The sequence below is a fragment of the Exophiala oligosperma genome (assembly GCF_000835515.1).
Source record: "Exophiala oligosperma strain CBS 72588 unplaced genomic scaffold supercont1.5, whole genome shotgun sequence".
In the NCBI taxonomy this organism is placed as follows: Eukaryota; Fungi; Ascomycota; class Eurotiomycetes; order Chaetothyriales; family Herpotrichiellaceae; genus Exophiala; species Exophiala oligosperma.
In genome coordinates this window covers 2,508,377-2,527,870 of record NW_015622822.1, presented here as the reverse complement: position 1 = coordinate 2,527,870, position 19,494 = coordinate 2,508,377, and the positions used below count along the sequence as shown (strand labels likewise).

At 50.9% G+C, this 19,494-nt stretch overlaps 7 protein-coding genes across 8 annotated transcripts; 5 read left to right on the top strand and 2 right to left on the bottom strand.

The window, feature by feature from the left end:
* The first annotated feature begins 781 nt into the window (after window positions 1–781).
* Window positions 782–2,430, top strand: PV06_06229 (phosphoribosylglycinamide formyltransferase). The gene has a single exon (XM_016407321.1). It carries the CDS (start codon window positions 1,094–1,096, stop codon window positions 1,832–1,834), a length of 741 nt encoding a protein of 246 aa, XP_016262925.1. The 5' UTR covers window positions 782–1,093; the 3' UTR covers window positions 1,835–2,430.
* A 28-nt stretch (window positions 2,431–2,458) lies between these two features.
* PV06_06228 (uncharacterized protein) lies at window positions 2,459–5,019 on the bottom strand. Its single transcript, XM_016407320.1, has 2 exons — window positions 4,007–5,019; window positions 2,459–3,933 (listed from the first exon to the last, which is right to left on the bottom strand). Exons 1-2 carry the CDS (start codon window positions 4,801–4,803, stop codon window positions 2,694–2,696), a joined length of 2,037 nt encoding a protein of 678 aa, XP_016262924.1. The 5' UTR covers window positions 4,804–5,019; the 3' UTR covers window positions 2,459–2,693.
* A 362-nt stretch (window positions 5,020–5,381) lies between these two features.
* Window positions 5,382–7,446, bottom strand: PV06_06227 (uncharacterized protein). The gene is made up of 2 exons (XM_016407319.1): window positions 7,366–7,446; window positions 5,382–7,308 (listed from the first exon to the last, which is right to left on the bottom strand). The coding sequence occupies exons 1-2, from the start codon at window positions 7,415–7,417 to the stop codon at window positions 5,564–5,566; spliced, it is 1,797 nt and encodes a 598-aa protein (XP_016262923.1). The 5' UTR covers window positions 7,418–7,446; the 3' UTR covers window positions 5,382–5,563.
* Window positions 7,447–7,754: 308 nt separating this feature from the next.
* Window positions 7,755–9,879, top strand: PV06_06226. Of its 2 annotated transcripts, XM_016407318.1 has the most exons (3): window positions 7,755–7,893; window positions 7,951–8,558; window positions 8,608–9,879. In XM_016407318.1, the coding sequence occupies exons 2-3, from the start codon at window positions 8,048–8,050 to the stop codon at window positions 9,696–9,698; spliced, it is 1,602 nt and encodes a 533-aa protein (XP_016262922.1). In that variant the 5' UTR covers window positions 7,755–7,893; window positions 7,951–8,047; the 3' UTR covers window positions 9,699–9,879. The 2 variants fall into 2 exon arrangements, with proteins under 2 accessions (XP_016262922.1, XP_016262921.1); XM_016407317.1 differs by having other exon boundaries at window positions 7,755–8,558.
* Window positions 9,880–10,067: 188 nt separating this feature from the next.
* On the top strand, window positions 10,068–12,489 carry PV06_06225 (uncharacterized protein). The gene has a single exon (XM_016407316.1). It carries the CDS (start codon window positions 10,383–10,385, stop codon window positions 12,390–12,392), a length of 2,010 nt encoding a protein of 669 aa, XP_016262920.1. The 5' UTR covers window positions 10,068–10,382; the 3' UTR covers window positions 12,393–12,489.
* Window positions 12,490–12,700: 211 nt separating this feature from the next.
* Window positions 12,701–14,102, top strand: PV06_06224 (uncharacterized protein). Its single transcript, XM_016407315.1, has one exon. The coding sequence runs from the start codon at window positions 12,836–12,838 to the stop codon at window positions 13,901–13,903; it is 1,068 nt and encodes a 355-aa protein (XP_016262919.1). The 5' UTR covers window positions 12,701–12,835; the 3' UTR covers window positions 13,904–14,102.
* Window positions 14,103–14,314: 212 nt separating this feature from the next.
* Window positions 14,315–15,787, top strand: PV06_06223 (uncharacterized protein). Its single transcript, XM_016407314.1, has 3 exons — window positions 14,315–14,657; window positions 14,707–15,101; window positions 15,159–15,787. The coding sequence occupies exons 1-3, from the start codon at window positions 14,502–14,504 to the stop codon at window positions 15,418–15,420; spliced, it is 813 nt and encodes a 270-aa protein (XP_016262918.1). The 5' UTR covers window positions 14,315–14,501; the 3' UTR covers window positions 15,421–15,787.
* Window positions 15,788–19,494: the final 3,707 nt, after the last annotated feature.

Below are 19,494 nucleotides of genomic sequence, written 5' to 3'. Positions count from 1 at the left end.
TGGTGGAAACCTCCCCAAAATGCTCGCGGCAGTTTCTCAAAAGGATCAAGACCAACAGAATGATCTGCGCAAGCGAGGGACGAGGGATGTGATACAATATACGAGGGCTGTTTCATATAGAAACTGACACCAGTGATGTCTAGGTGGCTCGGTGGGATGATCGCGCGAAGTGCAGCTGACCCTGGACCGCTTGCTGGAACCGATCGACGTCAGGCCCATTTGGGCAGAGCGTGGACTTGGTCTTCGGCTTCTCGAGCAGACTATGGTGTCTAGTCGGCCGTGGCGACACGATACTTATCAGGTTTTTGGTAGTGGTGACGAGATAGCTTGTACTGGAGCAGAATGGACATGTCAGGATCAAGCAAGGTTGTACTTCGTAGTCAAGGTACCCAAGAAACTGCGGAAGACTTGAGCGACCACTCTTCCGTGACCCAGCAGTTCGACTAGCGACAGGATATAGCTGCAGGTTGTTGAGGGACGACCAGTGAGGCGAGGGTCGAGATAGCTAAGAGAAGTACCTACTTTTTAGCTGCGCTGTACTAGTTGCGCCCTGCAGACTGCGAGCTGTCAGGAAGCGGCGCGGGGCACAAAATGATGGGCGCGATGGACGCAATGGGCACGATGGACGCAATGGGCACGATGGGCACCTCCTCCCCCTTCGCTAGGTGCTTGATCCCGCTGTGATCATGCAGTAGGTTTGGGTAGGAAGATCATACCCTGCGGGAGCTTCCATACCTCCAGTCTTCACCCTTAGCCCAAAGTTGTATCACTTTTCAAACACTTTCTTTCTCGCTTTTCCACTGCGCTCAACCTCGAATGTCTTGAGCTAGCTTTAGCGGATTCTTTTCTCTTCTTCTTCCGTCCACATACTCCTGCAACCGTTGCCCCCTTCAGACCTTGCAGTGGTCAACAAAGTCATGGCATAAATTCGAGCCTGCACTATCCTCGACGCTGAGCCTGCCCCGCCGCTGTATTGACCTCTTCATCACCTGCTTGTACCCAGCTCGATTCCTTTCGAGAGCTCTCAGACGCCTGTTTATTCATACTGTCTGAAGGAAAATAGTCTGTGCTTCGGGGGGTTGTCTACTTCAAGATGCCTTCTGGTAAATCAGTCTCTACCGACAAGACCCGCGCCTACAGCGCATCTAGCTCTTTCAACATAACCGTCCTCATTTCTGGTTCAGGCACGAACCTCCAGGCCCTGATCGATGCTTGCGGCCAAGCACCGCCCTCAAAGAGCCGATCTACCCCGAAACGTCTCCTTCCACAAGCCGAGATCACACACGTTATTTCCAATCGTCGTGAGGCATACGGCTTGACTCGTGCTCGAGATGCACGCATTCCTGTGACGTACCACAATCTTGTGGAGTACAAGAAGAGATATCCAAACAATGTACAAGCCGCAAGGAATCAGTACGATTCCGATCTTGCCCAGAAGATCCTCACCCACATCCCTTCGCCAGATCTAGTTGTCTGTGCCGGGTGGATGCATATTCTGTCGCCGATTTTCATCAACGCTTTGGCCTCTGCCCATGTCCCTGTCATCAACCTCCATCCTGCTTTGCCCGGACAATTCAATGGTGCAAACGCCATCGATCGTGCTTATGAAGCTTTCAAGAAAGGCGAGATCACCAACACCGGGGTGATGGTACATTACGTCGAGGCAGATGTCGATATGGGTCCGCCTATCCTGGTCAAAGAAGTCCCTTGCCAAACCGGGGACTCTCAAGAAGATCTGGAAAAGAGGATACACGACACAGAATGGAAACTGATTGTCCAAGCCACAGGGAAAGTACTTTCGGACCTGGAAGAGAAGAGGAGGTCCGAGAGTTGAGCCATGCCAAAAAAAATACTTGCGTTTACCCAACATAGTTGATGACCTGAAACCTACGGAGTACAGGTAGCCAAAAGTCGTTCCCTGATTGCAGCAAGGTGTTTTCGGCCTTATGGGATCACGTCTGGGATAGAGGAGTTTGTTAGATTTGGGACCGCGGCACAAACCATCATATATCTCATGTGAGATGATGGTTCTTTGTTTTCCCCATGTTTTTCGCCCTGTGGTGACGGAGCCAAATGAGAGGACTATGTCTCAGGCCAGGGTTGGCAGTGGTGTAGCTTCAAGAGCTGAAATTGCAGGGGATGGTGGCAGCTGGGCTTTTGGGGGCTGGAGTTCGACAGGGCCCGAATTGACCAAGTATGCCAGATTTGCCACGTTTCAACGATTCGTAAACGTACTTTTGGAGTGGACGGAACGGTGGGCATTTGGCTGATTGAAACACTCATCTGGTGGACAATTGGACAGAAATTCAAAAAAAAAGAGAGAGGAAAAGGAACATATCGGCGCACCAAGGTACTGCCTGGTAGTCACGACAGCTTCATACTACCTGAAAAGTAAAAACTACTTGACATGAATGAAATGATGAACTCACAGAATCCACTCTACACGTGTTTACAAAAAGACATGTTCAATGATTAGTACCGTGGCTCACACGGAGTACTACATACTAACTAATTCAGGTGCTGTACGGAGTAAGAATAAACATGATCCTGCCGTTGAAAAAACAGGTCTGGGTATCGCAAAAACCACCCCTGCCACCCTGGACGCTCATCCACGCATCAACATTGAAACATCAAAACATGAATCGCAAAGGTACTGTACAGTCGAAAGCCCTCTTTCGCTCATCTCGCATCCATTATCGCTTCTCATTCGAGGTGTCTGCGTCTCCTCTCTCAGGAGCATTGACGTCTCCATTCTGATTCAGCTTCTCCTGTTCGGCGGCGGCGGCGTCTTTGTCCCCATCGGCCGTCGACGTCTCCCCGTTGGCGGCGGCGGCGTCGTATTGTCCGTGGTGCTCGTCCTTGCCGCCGTCGAGGAAGGCGTGATACTGCTGCTTGTACCGATGCTCCTTGTGGTCCTCCCCGGCCGCCCGCGCGGCCAGATCCTCCTCGTCGCTCGAGCTGACGCTGCTCATGCTGGAGTTTTGCATAAACATGACCTGGTTGTGGGTCGACTTCTTGCGCTCCCGTTGTTCGCCCTTGAGCTTCTTCATGCGCTCCTCGTCGGCCTGACAATCCAACGTGACCACCTTGAGGCCGGGGAAGTTCATCTTGAAGAAATCCCGCAGAAGGGGCAATTTCTTGCCGTTGGGCCTATAAGTGCCGCTGTCGTTGTCGATGATCAACTCGTAGTGCGAAGGATCCGTGTCCTTGTTCGAGTCTTCGATCGACACCTCATTGCCGTCGGGATCCTTGCTTTTGTCCTTGTCCTTGCCGTTTTGGCCCGGCGCCGACTTCACAACACACTCTGAATCTTTCTCCTTGTCCTTGTCCATATCCTTCTTCTCGTCCTTGTCCTTCTCGTGCTGATGATGATCATCATCGTCGGTGCCGTCCTGGTTAATAGCAAGTTGATCGATTTCCTTATTCTCCCTCTCTTCCTCTGCCGGGCCACTTTCTGGGGCGGGCTTATGCGTGCCTTCCACCGGGTCGACGTCCTTCTCCTTCCTGTTCGTCTTCCCGTGTCGGATTTTCCGGAAGAAGAATTCTCCACTGCAAGCAATGTATATACTCACATCGCTATGCATAGTATGTTTACTTAGAAGATCGATTCCAAATTCTTTACCCGTTTCCGTGAACCGAAAGTGCCCGTCCAGAGTCAGGACGTACGTGAAAATCCGCCCGCCCTCATCATAATGCACGAGGTCAAGTAGTAATTTTGTCATGTCAGGGGTCGGTTCAGGGAATGTGCCATACTTTGTCATCCGATCGTAGTTGTAGATCCGCGCGTGTTGGTGGTGAAGGGCGCGATTGAGCAGCCTACCTCGGATGGAATGAGACGTGAACATACCCGCAACAAAGGGTTTGAATTCCACGTATCGATGATACAGCTCTGCAGGTACCGGACCCCGGAGTTGCATCTGCACGGCCTGGAAACTGTGCATCTCTCTGTTAGTCATGCTTCCGCCACTCGCTAGGAGGACGTAGGAGAGGATCGGCCAGGGCTTACTTGTATCTCTGCGTCTCTTTGCCGTCCTTGCCCATTTCTGTATCCTTGGTTCCGGCCAACCGCCCTATGAGCGGAGAGTAATGCCGACTCCAAGCCAAAGGTCCGATTGTATACATCCTTCCGCCGCTTTCATCTTTCGTACGCCCAAGATTCTCAATGCTCACGACTAAATGGCCACCCATCTTGACGTTTCGTGAGAACATCGCGGCACATCCACGAATGGTGTATGCGCGCTTACTACCCATGCGCTTTTTCAGTTCGAAGCTCCGCCTTGAGAAGCCCTTCCAATTGTCATCGATGCCGGAGACGTTGATATGTGCATTGCCTAAGCGGTCGTCGTGGTCTGACGGGTCTTCGTCGTACAGTCTGCATTTCAGATGGAAGCCTGAACTGGGTACATTGGCAACGATCCAGTCGGTGTTCCATTCTGGGTTTGTATTGCGGTGGATGGTCGGCGTGCGTATGCACATATCTGGGTCTTGCTTGTGACGCTTGACAAGGTCTGATTTGAGGACGGCTAGGATATAAGGGTCTGAAGAGAGCGTGTTTAAATCGGCAAAGGGAAGGTTTTCGGCTTTGTGAAAGGTGAACTTCAATGTGTATCCAGGCGGCGCATGAGGTATGGGAGTGTCATCAAAGCCTCCCGCGGGACCTTTCTTCTTCTCCGGAGCATTTGATCCTGTGTTTGGTTGGTATTTATTTTGTATTCTGTCCGCCTGATTGACAAGCTTGGGACCAATCTTATCCGCCGGATGCTCCTTGCGTATAGCAGGTGAATCTGCGTCGCTGTTGGCCATGGCGGATAGCTGTCGCAACACGGGTTGTTCGAGCGCGTGCAGGTCGTAGTTATGGAGTTATGGAGGGGGAAAGCGGAAAGAGAAGCGGATGGAGAGCACGGTTGAAGAAGCAGGTGGGTAAGGCGCCATACAAGGCAAGATCCTTGTGTCGTAGTGACGATGGACGGGCGATCGCGACATGGAACACCCCAAGATCGAGAGTTCCGGATGGTGAAGCTGGAAAGGCTGACGACGCCCACGGGTACAACGGCTGAAGGGCCAATAATGCAGGCTTCTTAGTGGTACCAAAACACCCACGGTCCCCTCTCTTTGACAGAAGCTTGGTTTCTTAGCTTGAGCCTATTTGGGGGCATTCCTTGAATCCCAATGGCATACAATACAAAATCAGCACATCCCGGTATCCAGTCGATCAACAATGGCAAACTCGCAGGATTTTGCACGCCATTGTTGACATCATCGTCGTGGGATATGGAGAGATCGCATGTACTTTGCAAGTACTCGTATTGGTAGTATGAGCCCAGTACATCCGAATCGTCCAGATGATAGTTTGCAAGAATGACAGATGTCTATGGAGTCTGGTCCAACCGTCTTCTCTACTCTAGTGTCCATCTATATCTTCTCTCAAACGAATGTTTTGTCCGCTGCCGCTGTGTCATTGTGCCACCAAGGTGAGATCAGACCAGGTACACCCACATGCTGAAGTCCTCGCTTATGCCAAAACCCCAAACATTCAAAAACAGCCCTTCATTCATTAGTCTATCTAGTACTCCTCAAATAATTTCAACAATAGGTCGGCGCCAGGTCCATTCAAGCTATCCCTCATCTCCTTCTCAGAAACTGCGCTTATGACTTGCTTGTCGTCCAATGCTCTCCCGCTCCTTGATGGTGTCTTGGTCGGTGTCAGAAGGCTGGACGTTCGTCCTGCGGATTCATGTACCAGACCGAGGGTCTCCAGACTGGCCACAACGTCTCGGAACTCAGTCACCTTCAATGGTACCAGTGTTCCGTCACGTTTGCATAACGCCGTGTATTTTTCGAAAAGGGCTTTGATGGTAGGGATCCGCGACTGTGACTTTGAAGGTGTTGTGTATGGATCACAATGTCTCTGTCGACTTTCTGATGCTACCAGAGAACACAGTACAGCTCTCTGTTGAAGATTCAGTCCACTCAGTCGGGACACAGTGGCATTGTTGAATATGCTGGAGGCGATTGCTGCAACATGCGCCGGACTGGCTCGAGGTGCACTTTCCATTGTCAACTGAGACAGAACAGACCGGCTCTCAATCGTAGTCTGCAGGTTTTTCACCTCCCCAAGCGGCTGTTTCGTTGGAGTTGTCTGGTTTGAGCTCATTTTGGCGATTGTTTCCTGCTCGATCTTATCAATCACACGGCGAACCAGACTGAATGCTTTCCTGAGGTCTCCTGTCTGAGATGCGATCCTTTTGCTACTGAGCTGCACCGCTGCCGGGTGGATCAAAGGAACGAAGTCGGGAGATGCTGAGCTCTCAGCAGGTAGTAGTGTTCGCAGCTTCTCGGAGATGATTTTCGAAATTTGCTGGGCATTGTATGGAAGGAATGGAAGAAGCTCCGGCTTTAGGTTCTTCATCTTCAGCCGAGGAAGAAACCGATCAGTTAAATCAAGGGCATTAGCGATGCCGATCAGAACGAGGGAGGAAGATGGATGCATCGCCCACTCGAAAATATTGTATAGCACCTCGCATTCCCCACTGAGAAGGGTGTCGATTTCGTCCAGTAATACCAGATGCATCTCGGAGCTTCGCTTTCGCGCGGTGAATAGCTTTGAGAGGCTGGCTTTCGTTGCTTTTTGATTGCCACCACCACAGCCAAACTCTTGGGCAAAGCTGGTAAGGACCTCGTTCGAAGATTTGAAAGCAACACAGTTGATGGTTGCGACTTTAAGGTGTTTTCCCTGGAATTCTTGCATGATCTCCTGGATCAAGGCACTCTTGCCAGTTCCTGGAGGTCCGCTCACATAAGTGCAGCCACCCTTCTCAGTCCTAATGGCCTTGGATATGAAGTCTGTCAGTCGTTGTCGCTCTGGTTCCCGTCCAATGACTTTTCCATTCGACGCTTGGGTGAATAGTTGTCTCGCCAGCGAATAAACGTTCTGTCTTGATGGCGTAGAAGTGCGTGCTGATCGAGGTGTAAGTAACCGACCTCCAAGTCGTACGCGATGCTTTGGTGTACACGGAGGCGTCGCAAGAGCATTTTTGAAGCGTGTGGTCGTCGGTGTCGAGACAGCCGCAGGTATAATGTTTTCATCTTGGAACTCGTTTGCGGTGGTCTTGCTATCTTCGGAGATGTTTTGTTCGGTACGTCTTGGTTTTTCAATACGAGGTCTGACAGAACGAGTTTGAACAGGGCTCTGATGCCTGCTTGGGGAACACTGTTCCCCCGACTGTTCCTGTCCATCGGTGTCTTCATATATCTGAGGAGCAGAACGACGCGTCCGTCTCTTTGGGATAGGAGAAAGAGATGAGATATCTGTACCACGGCAATGTCAATGGGATTCCCTCAGCTCGATCCAGCTTTTGCACATACCTTCCTCGTCTAGAACTCTTCGAGAACGCTTTCCAAGTACTGAAGCAGCCATTGATGTGGTCGTTGCTGCTTTTGCTTCCAGGTGTAGAGTTGGAGAAGGATGTACGAAGGAAGGAACGACCGTGGGCGCGATTTACTTTTCACGAGTCATGTAGACGCGTCGACGCGTAGAGTGAAGCTCGGCCCAACTGCCCTGACAGGCTTCCAGCCACAAGTGGAGCGCCTAAGTGTTAAGCGCGCTCTAAGGTGAAGCACTCATTCTTGAAACGCAGATGAGCTCACCAGCCTCAGCGGCTATTGCACGTCGTTGTGGCGCCCTCCTCGCCATTGCCGACGCCTTGCCTGGATTCTCTTGGCGAGTTTGCATGCAACAAGGCTGTTACTGTTATCACCGATAGGCGCCCGGAGCGTTTTCGTCATAAGTGAAAGTTGTGTTCACGCTGGGCATCAGTGCGTGTTTGCCTGCAACTGCCATTCAACTCGACAGATCAACTACGTCGATATCTTGATTTCAAATTGGCCTTTCTGGTATCATGATCCGCCAAATTTCTCTCATATGAAGACTTCTAATTCTTGAGACTCTAGTGAGAGTCCCTCATACCAAAAGTATTCATCTGTCCCCTGCGGATTTATCTCCGACCTACCACGTCCTAACCAGTCTCAACGCCCACATACTCTCAACATGGACGAAGCGATTGCCTCCGTCATCACGGTCACCGGATCAACTCCAGAAATCGCTGCGCAGTATGTTCAGCTCGCCGATGGTGACCCCAATCAAGCCGTTCAATTATTCTTTGAAAATGGTGGCGCAGATCTCGGCGTCGCATTCCAACAGCCTCAGCCCTCCACAACCTCACACTCTACGGGTGATGCTCAGAACCCAATCAATTTAGATGCAGACGAAAACATCTCCGATGATAATGACCCCGAGATCACTGGCTTCAGAAAGTCACCAGTACACGCTGCTCCCTCGAGACCTATGAATGACTTTGAAGATGATGAAGCAATGGCGAGGCGGTTACAAGAGGAGATGTATGGAGGTAATGGAATAGAACACAATGTCAGAGCTCCCATTGCTCGACAAGTCGAGACCTTAGTCGGCCCTGGTGCAAATCCTTTTGCCGCCGCCGGACCAGAGTATGACGCAGCAATAGAGGAGAGGTTACGTGCTTTTCAAACAAGACGCAATCCAGGTTGGTTCGAATCTGGCCTGTGAAACAACATGACTAACTGGTCTCGCAGTTCGTCCTGGCATATTCAACCAACATGAACCGCCGACCAGTATCTGGGACAGGGATGTTAGAGACGCCGACGCTGGAAGAAGCTTTCTTGCAGAGTCGACCGGAGGAGCATCCGAGGCTTCATCGAGATCAACTAGGCTCGCCCGACTTTTCCAACCACCCTGGGACTTGATGTTCAAAGGAGAATGGGATGCTGCCCGAGACGAAGGCAAAGAGCACAAGAAATGGCTCTTGGTTGACATCCAAGATCCGTCTATATTTGACTGCCAGGCGCTGAACAGGGATTTGTGGAAGAACGAGGGTATCATCGACACAGTCAAGGAGAACTTTGTCTTCATTCAGTACAATAAAGATGATCCACGAGCTGCCCAATATATCCAGTATTATTTCCCGACCTACGAAAATCAGGATGAGTATCCTCATGTTGCGATCGTGGACCCCAGAACCGGCGAACAGATCAAGCTGTGGTCGCGGAAGGTGCCGTCAGCGGCCGAGTTCTTGATGCAACTCCATGAATTCCTTGATCGATACAGTCTGGACAACAATGCCCGGAATCCTGTTGCGAAGCGGAAATCAGAAGCCAAGGAGAAACCTCTAGATCAGTTGAGTGAAGAAGAACAACTAGAAAGAGCATTGCAAGCTAGTCTCGGGTCCCAGGAGGATGCAGCACTCAAGCCTGCTGCCGCAGAAGATCCCGACGCACTCACAAGAAGTATTGGTGATGTACGATCAGCAGATGGTCCATCAATTGCTGAAGCTATGGATCTGGACGAACCCAGCGCCGCGACGACGAGCGAAACAACCCCATTTTCACTGATTCCTTCCGACCGTCCGCATGTGGAACCTCCTGCTGGTCCCGGTATAACACGAGTCCAGATCAGACACCCAGGAGGTAGAATCGTGCGACGATTCGCAGAAGCCGACCCTGTACAACGGATTTATGAGTTTCTGAAAGCCGAACCTTTGGAGGGTAGGGAGGGGAAGGACTTTGAGCTGGTTTCTATGGGAAAGAATCTCATTGATTCTCGACAAGAGACCATCGAAGCGGCGGCATTGAAAAACGGAACCGTGATGGTGGAGTTTGTGGAGTAATCAGTGGCTGATAGTTGAAATTCCTCTGAGATCTCATTCCAGCGGACTAGAGGTGCATGGCGAGGCGTTACCAGACTTAGGCGATTTACTAATGCCAGTAAGGTGGACACCTGGCCTAGCCTATCGATCGAAGAACTTCGTACAGGTCTGTCGTTCCAGACGAGCAATCATGAAATATTGATGGCTGTAACCTAAATGTCTCTAAGTTTTGATTGTCGTGTGTATTGTATGGCCCTCGAGTCTTCCCGCTGATAGGGGTATTCGGCCAATCGGAGCGGCCAGTAGCATAGCGCGACCGGTTGCGGTCTGTGAGTAAACACGCCGTGAATTTGTTTCAATTTCTCAGAGATACATCTGCAAATGTATGGGCACACGTGGTACCATGAGCTAACGTTCTGTCGCGTCGTATGGCAGCAATGATTCACGACCTCACGATCTTTCACGACACAAAACTAAGCGCGTAGAAGGCAGGGGCACCTGGGCACGGCGCCTGCTGAAAGCCCTCCTCTCGAAGAATTCACTCGACCTTTCCAACCACTGACGACGCCTTCTCTGCGGACATTTCACCTCGCCAGACACTATCCTCCCACTTCCTTGAGTGACTCTGGGATAGCACGTCCTCTGGTATCGTCCTCAAGCCGGTAAACGCCCCCAACACATCTCCGACCACTCTTCCTCCCGACCATGGACCCAGAAGAGTTGTATACAAAGCAGAATTGCATTGGAGGAGGTAGTTTTGGCAAAGTATACAAGGGCGTTGACAAGCGAACTGGACAAGCTGTGGCCATCAAAATTATAGATGTGGAGAATGCTGAAGATGAGGTCGAGGACATTATACAAGAAATATCCATACTTTCAGAGTTGCAGTCGCCCTATGTCACCAAGTATCATGGCTCGTTTTTGAAAGGCTCCGATCTGTGGATCATCATGGAATTTTGTTCAGGAGGTAGCTGTTCAGATCTGATGAGACCCGGCATCATTCACGAAGACTACATCTGTATCATCCTTCGAGAACTGTTAATGGGGCTCGAATACCTCCACGGAGACAAGAAACTGCATCGAGACATCAAAGCGGCCAATGTCCTTCTAGGGCAGAACGGACAGGTCAAGCTTGCAGACTTCGGTGTCTCTGGACAGCTCTCGGCTACCATGACTAAAAAGAATACCTTTGTTGGCACCCCTTTCTGGATGGCACCAGAGGTTATCAAGCAGTCTGGTTATGATCACAAAGCAGATATTTGGTCTCTTGGTATTACGGCCATTGAGTTGGCTCAAGGAGAGCCTCCATATGCCGACATTCATCCCATGAAAGTTCTCTTCCTGATCCCCAAAAACCCCCCGCCTAGTCTACAAGGGAACTTTTCACGTACATTCAAAGACTTTGTCGAGTTATGTCTGAGAAGAGACCCTCGAGATCGTCCGTCGGCGAAAGAATTGCTGAAGCACCCTTTCATACGCAAGGCGAAGAAGACAACGTATCTGACCGAGCTAATTGAACGCAACGAGAGATATATTGCAACTCACGGCAGCAGATCTTCAGATGATGAGGATGACGACGAAATTCCTACGCAACAGACTCATACCTCCGAGAATGAAGATCTCTGGGACTTTGGCACGGTCCGACCTGTTGGTGGTCGGAATGCTGGGCTTCGCCCAATGAATGACTCTGACACCAATGCGAGAGCGTCTGCAGAGCCATCAGCTCCGAGAAACAAAAGTGACTGGGATGAGACTGTCAAAGTTCCTTCCTCTCCGCAGAAGTCTCCTGTCAAGGCTGCGTTCCCGACTCCAGCGAAAGTTCCCTTGCCAGCTTCTCCTGCTAAGGAAACCAATCCCGGCGGAGTTACGGCATCTCCTCATAAATCTGCACCTGCTGTCCCACCAAAAACCTCGACTCCTTTCTCCGTGCCACAAACACCGGTCAATTATGTCAACTCTGAGGTCTCTAAATCACAGGAACACCAAGACAGCCCAGAATCTAACGAATATAACAAAGCATTTCAAGCTCAGCTGGCCAAGGACATGGGATTTCTGAAAATCAATGGCTCAGACAGCCCTAATTCGCAGGGGTCAACTCCGCCCAACAAGAAACCTCACATGGTTATTCCAGAGATTCCTCCCTTCAAAGGTAGACCAGGTAGAGGGGAGCCTCTTGATCATGCAAGACCAGCACCACCATTGAAAACAGTAGCCCAACAACCTCTGCCCTCCTTTTCAACCAAAGATTTATCACCCATACCAGGTATACCATCGACTGATCAACGACAGTCACAGCCCTTGGCGAGTAAGACGAACAAGTCGTCACCTCTGACGCAACCAATCTCGGGAGGCCTTTCGACTCAACCTTCGAAAGAAGATGCAAATGATGAGCTTACAGCTATCAACTCCGTGATTGTTCCAGCACTTGATGCCGCAATTCATCGTCGAAGCTATATGCTGAAGGAGCTTAGTCGGACGAGACAGCCAGGCTCACCTGCAGCGGCGGAAGTTCAACATCAGAGGGTGCAGACCCATGAGAAAGTGCGACGTCTGGCCTCGAAAGCTGCAGCTATTTTTCAAGAGATCCAACGATGTGATGAAGAGTTTCCCGTTGGAATGGGTGGCGGTGTGACAGAGTTTTTGGAAGGGTTCTTAGAAGAGATCCTGGTAAGAGTCGAGGCCGCCGAAGAGCCGGAGAGTCCTAAGAAGGTCTAGTAAGGACGTCGTCTCATTCCATGATTAGTGGTCACTATGATGAAATCGAAGGGGCAATTGTCTATCATGTCGTAATGCAGTGTATACGAGATTATGGACCAGACTGTACGAAGACTGAGCACTTAAAAGGGGTGCTACGGACTAGAGCAGAGTGATGATGGCCAGGAAGCTGGCTGTTGTCAATGTTCATATACAGCCTTGTGTGACTCAAGAAGCCCCTTAAATGTACTAATTCCGAGTCATGCGCCGCGTCACTGGATGACCGTGATTTATCCTTCCTCGCTCGCCTCCGTACCTTGCCTAATCGACGTATGTGAGACGTATTGCGTATTCTGAGATCAAGCCCATCATGTAAAACCCTCATCTCAGGGTGTTGAGACCTGAACTCTAGCCCAACACCATCGATATCCTGGAAAGTCAGGGCGCTGGGTAAGACACGCACAATGGCGGGCGAATCGTCAAGTTCAAGTCCCAGGCTATTCTCTCCGAGCAATCTCATCCGCCTGGCTCCGTTGCAAGCAAGCGACCTCCCATCCCATCCTGACCTGCCAGGCTCGTCGGCCGAGGTGCTGCCCTTCCTAACCGCCCTCCTTGAAGACGGCGCGTCGTTCCTGTCCCCTTCGAATTTCCAAGAAACCTTTAAAAACCAATCCACCAAGACATCCCCTCCCTCTGCGGCGAAGGTGGAAATCCTGACGTGTTCGATACCGGCGACCTCGATATCGCAGGTTCAATGGACAGGAACGTCTTCCGCGCAGGGTGCGGGCGCGGCGGTTTCACGAAGTAAGCCGCAGAAAATCGAGGGCGAGCACTGGTTCGCCAGGCGGAGTGTGCATGCGGATGTCAGCAGCAAGAGCGCGGGCAAGCCCGGCCACGCCAACTGGGACGAATTTGTGTTTGGCATCCGCGACGAGCATAGCAAGCACGAGATGGAGTTCACGCCCACGCTGTACGACGCGCGCAAGGTGGCCGACTGGGCCGGGCAGATCAACAAGCTGGACGGCGAAGGGCGGGTCCATAACAAGTACGACAATCTGACCATGGGTGTGTACGAGATGTGTCACACCATCCCGGCGCCGCTGATGCCGAGGTGTTTCTGCGTCTTGGTCGTCACGGCGAGCACGGGCGACGGCGACGAGATTGTCGCCGTGACGGTTCCGGTGGATCTGGCGAGTGCGAACCGCACTGGCATTACGACGACAGCGGCGGCAGCAGAAAAGAACAAGAATGTGGGATTTTACTCGAGTATGAGGAACGTCAGGGAAGGCGAGGACGCCCAGAGGAAGAAGGTCGTGGTGATGGGCGCCTACACGGCGGTCGAGGTCGTGAGGAGACACCGCGAGACGCAAGAGATTGAATGGATCATGGCTACTGCGAGCGACGCAAGGGGGAACCTGCCCATGTGGATGCAAAAATTGGGCATACCTGGCGCGATCGCGAAGGATGTGGGATACTTTCTGAAATGGATCAAGGATGTGGACGAGAAAGAGATCCTCCAGAGTTCTGCCTGATCCTGACTTGATTGAGCGTTTGTTTCAGGGTATGCAGTACAGCAATCGAATTGGTCCTTGATTACTAGGTATAGTTCTAGTTATGGCACGATGGACGAGATGAGACTATATTGGGGTATGCAGCAGGCAAAAGGACTAGACAGGTAGGCTCTCGTAACTCCTCATTTGAAAGGAGTACTTTGCAATACCAAGATGCACGTCTACCATAAGAAGCACCTGTTTCAACCTTTGGGATAGCATTCATGAACAGTTATCAGCTGGCCCGGATACCTGCTCAACGAGCAGCAAAGGCTTCCATGCTATAAAGGGAAAGGGGCCCGCTAATCTACACGTGACGCGGGGGTTGATTATCTGGCCAGAAACACGGTCTGAAGACGTCCAGATTCCCTGCGCAGTGGATGCGCCCGTGAAGCCACATGTGCCAAAAGTGTGCCATACATTGAAAGTTACGGTGAGGTGTCTCTTCCTCATAGCGTTCGGCCCTCCTTTTCCTGGTCCAATCTGTCTGTGCCTTCTTGAATATCTTCGCCTTCTGAATCAAGGATCCCCTTGTGTTTGCCATCTTAGTTAACCCTTCGCTGTCCTTTGTCCTACCATCATGGCCGACCTCTACCCAGACCTCAAAGACCGACCTCTCAAGGAGACAATCTGTCTCTTTGATGTCGACAACACCCTCACCCCTGCGCGCTTGCCCATCTCGCCCGAGATGAGACAGACTCTTGCCAGATTAAGACACAAGTGCGCAATTGGCTATGTAAGATGTTTACCAAGCTGCATCTTGCGCCGCAGCTGATACAAGTCAGGTTGGAGGGTCCAACTTCCCCAAACAGCAAGAACAAATCGGCACATCGACGCTCTCGGTCAAGGAATTCTTTGACTTCTGCTTCGCCGAGAACGGCCTTGAGGCTTATCGTCTCGGGCAACCCCTACAGTCCACCTCATTCATCCAGTGGATCGGAGAAGAAAAATACCAGAAACTAGCCAAATGGATCTTGAAGTACATTGCCAACCTTGAAGGTCTCCCGGCCATGCGAGGAACGTTCATTGAGTTCAGAAACGGTATGATCAATGTCAGCCCGGTTGGTCGTAACGCCAGCACGGCCGAGAGAAACGAGTTCGAGGCTTGGGACAAGAAGACGGGTTGCAGACCGAAGATGATTGAAGAATTGAAAAAGGCCTTCCCCGACTTGGCTGTCACGTAAGCATATGCCGTGCGTATCGAGAAAGTTCGAGACGAGACTGACTTAGGTCATAGATACTCCATCGGAGGTCAAATCTCCTTCGACGTCTTCCCGACAGGTTGGGATAAGACGTACTGTCTACGGCATGTCGAGGCAGAGGCGGACCCAAGCAAGGGACTGTCCGGCATCAACTACAAGAACATTCACTTTTTCGGCGACAAATGCTTCAAGGGCGGTAACGACTGGGAGATCTACGACGATCCGAGAACGATCGGCCACTCCGTCAAAAACCCTGAGGACTGTCTGAAACAAATCAAAGAACTCTTCGACGTTTGACTTGCATCCCACCTCTAAGCGGACATGCACCTCGAAATGGCAACGGACGCAAATTTTCTCAGACTTGCCCCCAGAGACCGAAAACTTTAAAGGATGATAAATGGGTGTTTTTCAGCAATCATACGGTAGACTCATAGACAGAGTACAACGGGAACAGGACATGATTTGGCTCACGAATGAAAGAAGTAATTGGCCCGATGACCACTGCACGTTTCAGGAACTATGACAGATCCCATGCGTTATGTACCATTCCACATGGTCTGATTGACCACGAGTATGCCATCAAAATGTTCCCAGCAAGAAATAGTTCTGGCTGGGCTCTACGTGTTATTTTCTCTCATAGCTTCCATGACCAGGTCAACACTACGTTACAAATACCTCGATTCAGCAAAGTAACTGCATCCAAACTCGCATTGTGTCGCAATCACCTACAGTTGAGTCGAGGTCAACGATGAGCGCCACTTTTTAGCTCAAAACACAAAGACTTTATCAAGGGGCTCGAGAAACACAATTGCAAAAGCAGAGATACCATTCCCTCTTACGGACAATACACTTCCCTGTCCGTTTGTAGTAGTGCTTCACAGCGTAACGTCGGAACACGACCATGTCTCGCGAAGGGCGTGATGACAAGGCTGACCAATTCACATTCATCGATGATATGGTGCTGTCTTTATCGTCCCCAGCCCTTGGACTAATTTTGTCATTTTCCAACCATCATGTCCCATCCAACCATCACAGTATCAGGAGCCAATCCCTTCCCTTCCACTTCAATCATGCAACTCCTTACAATGCCATGGAATATACGGATACGAAGGACCCTGTGGATCATGAAAGACAAAACCACGCCCTCTTTTTCATTCCTAATCGCAACTCAGTTAGGTGCTAAAGGGTAAGGGTTGTGGAATAGGTAGGTAGAACTCCCAAAGCGGCGAGAATGAGTAAATAGTTGAGTGCTTGCTCGTGCCAAGTTGGTGTTACCATGGTTTTTGTACTTTTCCTTTCCACATCGAACACCTCACACTGGTCCAGCAGAAACGACGGCAATATAACCATTTCCTTTCCGAAATCGACTAATCCACTCATCCGATAGATCAGTCACCTTCAGAAGAGGTGAGTCATGATGGTGCAACGATGACGGAAAGTGCCGCGCTAAATAGGTCCTGCGCATATCCACACATCACAAGGTAGGCCCGGTACGTTCCCTCTCTTCTTCCTAGCATATCACAAATTCACATTGTTCTACACTGCTTGCTCATTTTCCTTCCTCAGGATATAACGAGACTCTCATTAATCGATCTCCCAAGTCGCAGTACGCACGAACATATTGGCAATCCATCTTGACAGACTTGGGAATTCTACAGACGCAGGTATTCAGTGTGTTGCTTCGACGACCTGAACTCGATGTATCACCACCATCAACCGACTTGTTGGGCCTTCAACCACCCTCATTCGACGTACCAGACCATCAACCCTTTTTAGAAGATGGCTCTGCTCAGTTTTCGCAGGCTGCCACGTCTCTCTGCGGCCTGTGACTGTGGGATCTCATCGAAGTCTCGCCTGCCAGTGTCCAGGTCCATCTCGCTAGTCTTGACGCCAAAGGTCCAATTTCTGGTCCAAAGCTTCCAAAAGACAAACAAGGCAATGACGATCGGCGCGGCTATGTAACTCTCGAAGAAGGCCTCCGCGTTCGGGCTGCCTCCAATTGGGAAGAGTGAGATGTAGAAGGTTGCCACGAGGCAGATACAGGCGAGAGACAGCCCCACCCACGAGCCATACACGCCGACTTGAGACTTGAAAGGGAGGTCATCCAGAGTGCGTCCAGCTGCTTTCCAACCCGCTCGGAAGCGGATATGACTAAGACAGATCGAACCCCATACAAAGAAGGACGATAGACCTGTCAACGCCAGAAGCCAATTGAAAACGGTTGGGCCAGTCGCGGCCTCATTGATGAAGGCCAATAGGCCAAACACCATCTGAATGATGACGGGCCAAACTGGACGACCCTTTTTGTCTATCCAAGCAAGGAACTGAGGAGCCATCCCACCCTGGGCGAGAGCTTGCATTGTACGGGTGGAACCGTACGTGCAAGAATTGGCTACAGACATGACTGAAATCGTGATGACAGCGTTGAACACTGAGGGAAGACCTTTGACACCGGCATACTGGATAGCCAAGACGAAAGGAGACGCTTTGGTGTTGGCACCCGTTGAATTGAGAAGATCTGGCGAACTGTTGGGTACGATGAGGCCCATGATCAAGAGTGAGACGACATAGAAGCCCGCGATACGCCAGAAGACCTGTTTGGTGGCCTTTGGGAGTGATTTTCTGGGGTCGGCTGCTTCAGCGGCCGCAAGACCAACCATTTCGGTACCACCAAATGCAAACGCAGCGTTGACGAATACAGAACAGAACCCTTTAAAGCCTGCACGGAGATTAACACGTTTGACTCAATCGGAACGTGATAGGACCATCTGCTTACCATTTCGGAAGGCTTTGTTGCCATGTTCGGCGTCGTTCCAGTATCGGAAACCGATATAGCCACGGTCATCCGATGAAACACCACCACAGTCGACGACGATACCGAAAATGATGAAGCCGAGCACTGCGAGGATCTTGATGATACCAAGGATGAATTCCACTGTCTCGCTGTCAGTCCACTGCCAGTATGCACAAGAACAACCACGTTTACCTTCGCCATAGCCTCGGACACCAAAGAATTGCACGATAATGAGGGTTGTCAGGAAGACGGCGATCCATATACCAATGTTATAATGGTGCCAATAATCTACAGAAAGTCAGGATATGGTTTGCAAACCCGCCAACAACACCACAAAGATGCTATCGCCACTCTTTACTCGGCAAACTAACGTACCAATGGTGATACCAGCAGCAGTAATTTCAAAGGGCAGGGTAACGAGCCAGCCTATGCGGCGTCAGTACAGATCGACCCATATATCCAGGAAGTCACATACCGATGGCGTATTGCCAACCCATGGCAAAGCCCCTGGTACCAGGGTCAGACAGAAATCAGTCGGCACACAAAGATGTTCAACTTACCACGCAGGATCAATGAATCGCACGCCGTATTGATAGAAAGCACCATTGATGGGATACAGGACCGCGAGCTCACCGAGAGCTTGAACGGTGCACAGTAACATACAACCGACGATGATGAACCCAATGATCAAGGAAGCCGGGCCACCAGATTGCAAGGAAGAGCCAGAACCGACAAAGAGACCAGCACCGATGGATCCGCCTAATTCAGCAGGTCAAAATCTACGACAGGCATATGTAGACACGAGGTGCATACCGATTGCGATCATCTGCATGTGACGCCCTTGAAGGTTGCGAGCCAGACTGGCCTGTTGGTGGTGTTGGCCATGTTCGACATCTGGGCCGACGGTGTGATCCGGCGCCTTCTCGTCTTGAACCTTCTTTTCCATTTCCGTGGCCATCTCGAAGCGAAACAAATTCTCAAGAGTGGCTTACAAGAGGAACTTACAAGAGGAAGAGGCCAGAGAAGAAAGCGTCCTCTTCAGAGGTATAAATGGCACAAGACGGACAGCCAAGGTCCGCTCAAGAACGATAAGCTGCACCAAGCCCTCGCGGCCGTCTTTGCTTATCGCAATGCAACGCATGCTTCTCATCATAGCTCGATTTGCCTTGACTCGCCATGCAGACCACCTTGGAGGGTATGTTGCCGACAGGCGGTGGCTAAGGGAGCCAAGCTCGCCAATGGATGTGACGGCGTGGAATTGAATGAAGTAGACTCACCAAGCAAAAGCTTTCTTTGGAAGTTCCAACCACCAAGCTTGCACCGTTTCGACACGATAACACAGACACAACCCAAGGAGAGTTGTGGGATCTCGCCTATCGCACAGCTGAGGTGTTTAGGGGGGTGAAGATAAGAGACTCCCTTTGTCGTCGACTGAGCCAATCAGGGGCTCTCGAATAACTTGATCTTCGGCTACTTTTAAGGACTGGCGACAACTAGCAGAGGCCGACCATCCAGTGACACACCACGTCGAATGCAGCCAGACGATGAAGTTGCTGCGCCAGGGTTGCAATGGGAAT

What these genes read in the sequence shown, in the direction of transcription:
- PV06_06229 (XM_016407321.1), top strand. Translation starts at nt 1,094, where the DNA reads ATGCCTTCTGGTAAATCAGTCTCTACCGACAAGACCCGCGCCTACAGC.
- PV06_06228 (XM_016407320.1), bottom strand. Translation starts at nt 4,803, where the DNA reads ATGGCCAACAGCGACGCAGATTCACCTGCTATACGCAAGGAGCATCCG. An exon ending in AAAGAGACGCAGAGATACAA is followed by an intron (nt 3,934 to 4,006) that starts GTAAGCCCTGGC and finishes AGAGATGCACAG; the next exon opens with TTTCCAGGCCGTGCAGATGC.
- PV06_06227 (XM_016407319.1), bottom strand. Translation starts at nt 7,417, where the DNA reads ATGGCTGCTTCAGTACTTGGAAAGCGTTCTCGAAGAGTTCTAGACGAG. An exon ending in AAGAGTTCTAGACGAGGAAG is followed by an intron (nt 7,309 to 7,365) that starts GTATGTGCAAAA and finishes GCCGTGGTACAG; the next exon opens with ATATCTCATCTCTTTCTCCT.
- PV06_06226 (XM_016407318.1), top strand. Translation starts at nt 8,048, where the DNA reads ATGGACGAAGCGATTGCCTCCGTCATCACGGTCACCGGATCAACTCCA. An exon ending in TCAAACAAGACGCAATCCAG is followed by an intron (nt 8,559 to 8,607) that starts GTTGGTTCGAAT and finishes CTGGTCTCGCAG; the next exon opens with TTCGTCCTGGCATATTCAAC.
- PV06_06225 (XM_016407316.1), top strand. Translation starts at nt 10,383, where the DNA reads ATGGACCCAGAAGAGTTGTATACAAAGCAGAATTGCATTGGAGGAGGT.
- PV06_06224 (XM_016407315.1), top strand. Translation starts at nt 12,836, where the DNA reads ATGGCGGGCGAATCGTCAAGTTCAAGTCCCAGGCTATTCTCTCCGAGC.
- PV06_06223 (XM_016407314.1), top strand. Translation starts at nt 14,502, where the DNA reads ATGGCCGACCTCTACCCAGACCTCAAAGACCGACCTCTCAAGGAGACA. An exon ending in ACAAGTGCGCAATTGGCTAT is followed by an intron (nt 14,658 to 14,706) that starts GTAAGATGTTTA and finishes GATACAAGTCAG; the next exon opens with GTTGGAGGGTCCAACTTCCC. An exon ending in TTCCCCGACTTGGCTGTCAC is followed by an intron (nt 15,102 to 15,158) that starts GTAAGCATATGC and finishes CTTAGGTCATAG; the next exon opens with ATACTCCATCGGAGGTCAAA.